Below are 7,483 nucleotides of genomic sequence, written 5' to 3'. Positions count from 1 at the left end.
ACCTGCTCCACATGGTCCAGCCCATTGCACATCTCCACCCTCCTACCACCTCCATGTGGCTTCTTCTTTGTATCCTTACCTGGGACCTTCTGTTCACCTAGATTCCAGGTGGTTCTGAATGCTGGTTGCTCTGTAGTTTAGTTGTGATTTCACTGTGGTCGTAGGTGGATTTCAGTACTTCCTTTAGTTCCTCTGCTATCTTGAGCAGAAGTCATAATATTTTAATAATAAATAAGTAATTTTGAATTGTTGGCATCATTTTATTTAAAGAATGCATACGGATTGTTTTAAGTAGCCTTTAAAACATTTTCCAATCCAGTTTTAAATTGATTCAGATTTATTTGTTTTATACATTTACATCAATCAGTTTGGAGGTCACACTTGCATTTCCTATAGGAATAGTTACCACCATTGTTAATATTGGTAAATGAATCTGTGGGCCAATCACTAGCTGCAACAACAACCTTCCACCAGGAGCGATAGGGTCACTGTGCCTCAGTGTTTCTACCAAAGGGTGAGGGCTGATGCCGGCTGCACTGAAAGGCTCAACACCAGACGTGGCCACAGAGTCAGGAGAAGATCGCCTGAGAAAGCTGTTGTGTACATGGATCTGAACCCTTGAAGGACCACCTCTAATTAGATCAATTTCCCCAAAAGGATCAGCCTTGGAAGGATCACTGCCAACAAAAATATCAAACTGGAAACAAATCCAAGTCTGTACCTGCCAGTGACCTTGATGCTACAGTTGGTGGGTCTTCCTCATTTGAGGGTCTGGCACAGTTGAATTGAGGACAGACTTTTTCCTGGCAGCTACATCGCCAGTCCCTTCTCAGGAGCCACCCCTCCCCACACCTGCCTTCCCCACACTAATGTCTGTGACACTGAGCTGTGCATATGTGCATATAAGGCGCCCGGTTAATTTCTCCTCACCCACCCAGCCCCCTCCTCCTTCCCTGGAGATTCCACAGTTTGTTCATGTTTCTATGTCTCTGCATCTGTTTTATTCTTCAGTTTATATTGTTCCTTAGAATCCACATACCAGTGAGATCATGTGATACCTTTCTCTAACTGTTTTTATTTCTCTTAGCATAATACTCTCCAGGTCCCTCCACGCTGTCTCAAAGGGTAAAAAAATTCTTCTTTTCTACAGCTGCATAGCATTCCATGGTGTAAATGTACCAGCTTTTTTAAAATATATTTTTATTGTTTTTATTGATTTTTTACAGAGAGGAAGAGAGGGAATAGAGAGTTAGAAACATCGATGAGAGAGAAACATCAATCAGCTGCCTCCTGCACATGCCCCACTGGGGATGTGCCCGCAACCAAGGTACATGCCCTTGACCGGAATCGAACCCGGGACCCCTCAGTCCACAGGCCGAAGCTCTATCCACTGAGCCAAACTGGTCAGGGCAATGTACCAGCTTTTTTACCCATTCATCTGCTGGTGGGCCCTTGGGCTTTTCCAGATCTTAGCTATTTTAAATTGGGCTTCTATGAACATAGGGGTGTATATGTTCTTTCTGATTGCTATTTCAGAGTTCTTAGAATATATTCCCAGTGTGGGATCACTAGGCCAAATGGCAGTTCCATTTTTAATTATTTTAGGAAACTCCACACCATTTTCCATAATGGCTTCACCAGTCTGCATTCCGACCAGCAGTGCACCAGGGTTCCTTTTCTCCACATTCTCACCAACAATTGTCATTTGTTGATTTGTTGGTGACAGCCATTCTGACAGGTAAGATGACACCTCATAGTTTTTTATTTTCTGTCTCTCTGGTGATCAGTGATTGCACCGATTTCATTGATTACTATGGATTTCCAGCTCTTTCCTTTCCATTTGCATTGAACTGATTTCCTGCTATGAACCATGGGGAGCCACAGAGGAGGACCAAGGTGGCCCTGGCCTGACTCCACACTATCCTACAATTCTGCTGTTCCTTGACGAACATGGATGTTTATATCTCTGCCTTTACCTTCCTCTCTGTAATCAATAAAAATATATATTGAAAATAAAAACAAATAAGAATTCGATTTATTCCCCAAATCGGAGCAATAACACATTTGTTGTCACTGACTGTGAAGACAGGAACCCGGGACGAGGAGGAGAGATCTTCCTGAGGAACAAGGCACTGAGGGGAGGAGGGACTCAGAGGCGAGTTCCCAGGCTGCTGGGGAGGATGCTGTTGCAAGAAAGGGGAGTGACCAGGGGCTGGGATAGGAAGAGAACCACACTCTGGGGCTGAGGGGGAGACTGGTTTCCTTCCCTTATTTCCCTGCATTTGACTCTGAGCTCATTGTCACAGGACAGCGCCCTGAGCTGCACAGTTGGAGGGTGAGCGTGTCCCTGCTGATCTGAGCTCTGCAGGCCACAGAGACCCACGTCTTCCTGAAGTGTCTCCAGGGCCCTGGTGGCACTGTCCATGGAGAGGACCACAGGGAGGTGCTGATGGACGGGCTGAGGAGGAAGGAGACCCCGAGGGGGAGGCTCTGACAGGGTCACCTGCCTGCAAAGGCGTCTCAGGAGGCCCCGGGTCTATTTCCTGATCCATCGAGGAAATGAGAGCTAAACATCTGGGAGACACTGTTCCCCTTTTTTGGGGGCTGCTGAGGTGACAGCCTGAGGCAGGGAGGGCCAGCCTCCCGGTGCCACACCCTGTATCTCTCCATCCTGATGGCACCTTGGTTTCCTCCATCAACAGCCAGAATGAGACAAGAGACACCATGACCCCCACCCTCAGGGCCACGCTCTGCCCTGGTGCGATGTGAGCATTTATTTTCCAAGACGGCCTCTGGAATAAATAGAAAATCTGAAGCATTGTGGAACCAGTCAAAATGTCATCTGAAAGTGAAATCATCGCACACAAGGAACTACAGGCCCACCCAGTATGCAGCGAGGTCTTCTGAACAATCCGGGACATTGGACACTGCTGTCATAGACACTGTGGCAGAGCAAACGCATTTAGAGAGGAGAGACGAAGGTCTGAGAGGGATGTTTCTAGTCAAAATGCACACCTAGGGTTTCAACCTATAATTAGATGCAGAAAACTTTTAAAACTGGAAGAAGAGCCTGGCCACGATGGCTTAGAGGTTGAGCGTCGTCCTATGAACAAGGAGGTCGTGGTTCAATTCCCAGTCAGAGCACGTGCCTGGGTTGGGGGCTCAATCCCCAGTGTGGGGCGTGCAGGAGGCAGCCGATAGGTGATTCTCTCTCGTCATTGATGTTTCTCTCTCCCTCTCATTTCCTCTCTGAAATAAATAATGTGTGTGTGTGTGTGTGTGTGTGTGTGTGCGTGTGTATGTTATCAAACTTGTTGGGGTGGGAAAAAAGAAGAAGAAAAGTATGAGTGGCGCTCTGCCCGCTGGCCCTGGGGCCTGCTGGGAGCAGGACTCCTATGAGCACAAATATGTGTGGAAACTGTGGTTCAGACCAGGTTTGCCGGTTGCAGGCGGGTCTGGGGACCAGAGGGAGCTCACAGCTGTCCGTAAAGCTGAAGGTGTGTGCGGGAGATGGAACTGAACTCTGTCTGGGCAAGGGATGGGCTCCGTGTACAAAGCAAAGATCAGCACAGTGACTCCTGGTGGCAAAGCGCACAAATCCACAGTCACCTGGGGAGGGAACCCATGCTCATGGGGACAGTGGACAGTTCCTGCCAAATTCCAGAGCAACTGTCATGCTAAGACCATTGGGCACTGAATCCGTGTAATGTTGTAACCCTCCAGGAGTTAAACTCATTGAAGAGTGAGTAAGTAAGAGTGGGTGCTCTCTTGTAAAAAATGGAAGAAAACACCTGATTGAGACATTATTGCTCAGTTGAAATAGGAAGCAGGTGGGACACAAATATTTAAATAAAGGGGGGTTTTCTCAACAAATCAAAGCTCTAGGCCAAATGACAACTTCTTACTGTCTAGGACAAGCCATGGTCCCGGGGGAACAGCTCTGCCCCAGGAACGAGGGGCCCTGAGGGGGGAAATGACCCTGAGGCTGTTCCCAGGAAGGAGGAGCTGGAGGCCGTGGCTGAGAAAAAGGGAAGTTCATGACGAAACATGTGATAGAAAGATAACCCAGAATCTGGGGCCACAGAAGGGACCTGTTTCCTTCCCTTATTTCCCTGCATTTCCCTCTGAGCTCATTTCACAGAAACATCGCCCTGAGCTGCACAGTTGGAGGGTGAGCGTGTCCCTGCTGATCTGAGCTCTGCGGGCCACAGGGACCCAGGTCTTCCTGAAGCGTCTCCAGGGCCCGGGTGACACTGTCCATGGTGAGGACCACAGGGAGGTGCTGATGGACGGGCTGAGGAGGGAGGAGGCCCCGTGGGGGAGGCTCTGACAGGGAAGGACGTGCCCTGGGTCACCTCACCTGCAAGGGGCGTCTCAGGAGGCTCCGGGTCTAATTCCTGCTTCACCGTGGAAATGAGAGCCAGGCTGTGCACTCACCTGCAGGCTGCTGATGTGACAACCCTGTGACAGGGAGGACCGGCCTCTAAGTGACCACCATCTGTGTGTCTCTGTGTACATCCTGCTGGCCCTGCGATCTCCTCCATCCACTCAGCTGAGGCCACAGGGAGAAGACGCCATGACCCCCACCCTCATGGCCCTGCTCTGCCTCGGTGAGATGAGAGGGGGAGGGGAGACCTGGGCTGTCAGGACCCCAGGACTCAGGAGGCTCATGGGCAGGAGGGTGCTGCTCAGGGTTCAGGGCAAATCTCTCACAGGGACTCTCTTCCAGGGCTGAGTGTGGGCCTCAGGACCCCAGTGCAGGCAGGTGAGTCACCCCAGGTGTCCCAGGCCCCACTCCTCACTGGGGACAAGGGCCACCCCATGGGAAGCTAGGGAAGGTACTGTCTTACAGATGGGGGGCATCTGGGACTGAGAGCTGGGACCAGGGGTGGGAATGTCCTGTGACCCAGCCTCTGATTCCTTCCAGGGCCCCTCCCCAAGCCCACCCTCTGGGCTGAGCCAAGCCCTGTGATCCCCCGGGGGAGCCCCGTGACCATCTGGTGTGAGGGGACCTCAGGGGCTGAGGAGTACCATCTGGAGAAAGAGGGAAGCCCAGCACCATGGAAAAGACAGAAGCTACAGGAGCCAGGAGACAAGGCCAAGTTCTCCATCACACACATGACAGAGCATGATGCAGGGAGATATCAGTGTTACTACCTCAGCTCCAAAAGCGGGTCAGAGCGCAGTGACCCCCTGGAGCTGGTGGTGACAGGTGAGAGGACACTCAGGGGTCCCAGCCACAGGCTCTACTCTCAGGAAGGGGGTCTGTTTTCAGGGTGTCTCCCTCTCACAGCCCAGCCCTGGGGGACATGAGGGAGGAGTGAGCCCCATTTAACACGCTGCCTCCTCCTCTCCTAGGATCCTACAGCAAACCCAGCCTCTCAGCCCTGCCCAGCCCTGTGGTGACCTCAGGAGGGAATGTGACCCTCAGGTGTGGCTCAGGGCAGGGATTTGACAGGTTCATTCTGACTGAGGAAGGAGACCACAGGCTCTCCTGGACCCTGGACTCACAGCCACAGCCCAGTGGGCAGTCCCAGGCCCTGTTTCCTGTGGGCCCCGTGACCCCCATTCACAGATGGACATTAAGATGCTATGGCTGCTACAGGAATATATCTCAGGTGTGCTCACCACTTAGTGACCCCCTGGAGCTCCTGGTCCCAGGTGAGTCCCATTATTGTCCCATCCATAGATTGAGGCACCAGGTACATTATTGGCATCTTTGCTGTGATGGGAGTCCCATGTGAGAGGGTGAGGGGAGCACTGAGGCTTCTAGGCCAGAGACACAGAGAGAGACCGTGAGACCTGGGGGCCAGGACAGGAGAAAGGAGTTATGGGAGGAGCAGCCCCTGTAATTCATGTCTGGTCTCCCCAGGTAAGTCTCCGAAGCCCTCCCTCCTCAGCCAGCAGGGCCCCATCGTGGCCTCTGGACAGAGCCTGACCCTCCAGTGTCGCTCTGATATCGGCTATGACAGATTCGCTCTGCACAAGGAGGGGGGACGGGACCTCCCCCAGAGCCTTGTCCTGCAGCCCCAGGCTGGGCTCTCTCAGGCCCACTTCCCCCTGGACATTACCAATGGCTCCCACGGGGGCCGGTACAGATGCTACGGTGGATACAACGTCTCCTCTGAGTGGTCGGCCCCCAGTGACCCCCTGGACATCCTGGTGGCAGGTGAGGAGCCAGTGGGTTCACTCAGGGACCAGACTCTGCACAGCCCCTGCTGGGGTCTAAGGTGGGGAGACCAGAATGAAAGTGCAGGCCCCAGGGAGGGAGAGAGACAAGAGAGACGGGGGGTGGGAAGGGAGATGGAGAAACCCAGAGAGACAGAAACAGACAGAGAGGAGGGTCCTCAGAGAGAGGCCTGGTGACTCTCAGGCCAGAACAAGGTGGGCAGGCAGCCCTCAACTCCCTCCTCTCTCTAGGACACCTGCCTGACAGACCATCACTCTTGGTGCAGCCAGGCCCCAGGGTGGCCTCAGGACAGAACGTGACCCTGCTGTGTCAGTCACAGAGCTGGAGGGACACGTTCCTTCTGTCCAAAGAGGGGGCAGCCGATCCCCCCCTGCGTCTGAGATCAAAGCATCCAGCTCAGCAGTACCAGGCAGAGTTCTCCATGAGTCCTGTGACCTCAGCCCACGGGGGCACCTACAGGTGCTACAGCTCAGTCAGCACCTCCCCCTTCCTGCTGTCACTCCCCAGTGAGCCCCTGGAGCTCCTGGTCTCAGGTGAGGGGCCTTGACCTGTCTGCTGAGCTGTCAGCTCAGGGTCCTGTCCCCAGAACAATCATGGGCTGAAAGGGAGGGAGGGGCTGTAGGGATGGTCACCCGGAGGAGATCTGCCCCTCAGAAACCTCTTATCCCCTCCCCACTCCTCCTCATCTGGTCCAGAAGGTGCCAGGTGGGCGGTGGGAGGGACTTAGTGAGGACTCTGCCTGAGGGGGGCTTAAGGGTCAGCCCCAGACTCTCCCCCTCTTCCTGTCCTTCCCAGGCCCCCTGGGACCCAGCCCCCCTCCCACGTGGTCCTCTTTGCTCAGAGGGAGACAGCTCCCCTGGGCAGTTCTGAGTCTGAGGACCTAATGCCACCCATGCGCTAAGGGCAGGCTGTGTCCTAAGGCTGCTGGGAGCTGGGACAGATTTCAGGGAACCACAGGCCCCAGGGGTTCTGGGGATCAGTCTCCCCCACCCAGGGAGTCAGGCCCACAGAAGGGAAATGGGGGTCTGCGAGGAGGTGGTGGGTGCCTCCATGGGGACAGGGCTGAGTCTTGTGGGAGTTCAGGCCTCTCTGAAGTCCCTCACTTGGACACGCCCTTCCCCTGCCTGGGCTTCCATGTCTGCACGTGTTAAAAATGTGAATCAGGGCGCAAATCTTACATTTCCTGTCAGTTCTGGCCCTGACCTCTTGAGAGAGGGGCCCCACAAGGAAAGACCTCCAGGAGCCTGTCTCCTCTGTTCTCATTGACGGTTGACACTGTACAGGGAGGGACAG

General features: G+C 53.7%; 1 protein-coding gene across 1 annotated transcript in view; it reads left to right on the top strand.

Annotated features, from left to right (window-relative positions):
- The first annotated feature begins 4,154 nt into the window (after positions 1 to 4,154).
- LOC102419801 (leukocyte immunoglobulin-like receptor subfamily A member 6) overlaps positions 4,155 to 7,483 on the top strand; it is a 23,823-nt gene continuing 20,494 nt past the window's right edge. The window contains exons 1-6 of the mRNA XM_023747991.1: positions 4,155 to 4,262; positions 4,444 to 4,610; positions 4,730 to 4,765; positions 4,928 to 5,212; positions 5,359 to 5,661; positions 5,873 to 6,169. Of these exons, the coding sequence (XP_023603759.1) occupies positions 4,577 to 4,610; positions 4,730 to 4,765; positions 4,928 to 5,212; positions 5,359 to 5,661; positions 5,873 to 6,169 (955 nt within the window). The 5' untranslated portion in view covers positions 4,155 to 4,262; positions 4,444 to 4,576. The remainder of the gene's footprint in view (positions 4,263 to 4,443; positions 4,611 to 4,729; positions 4,766 to 4,927; positions 5,213 to 5,358; positions 5,662 to 5,872; positions 6,170 to 7,483) is intronic.

This window comes from Myotis lucifugus, unplaced genomic scaffold (genome assembly GCF_000147115.1).
Source record: "Myotis lucifugus unplaced genomic scaffold, Myoluc2.0 scaffold_1085, whole genome shotgun sequence".
NCBI classification, from domain to species: domain Eukaryota; kingdom Metazoa; phylum Chordata; class Mammalia; order Chiroptera; family Vespertilionidae; genus Myotis; species Myotis lucifugus.
The sequence above is the reverse complement of the archived record's forward strand: the minus strand, read 5'-3'. Positions and strand labels throughout refer to the sequence as shown.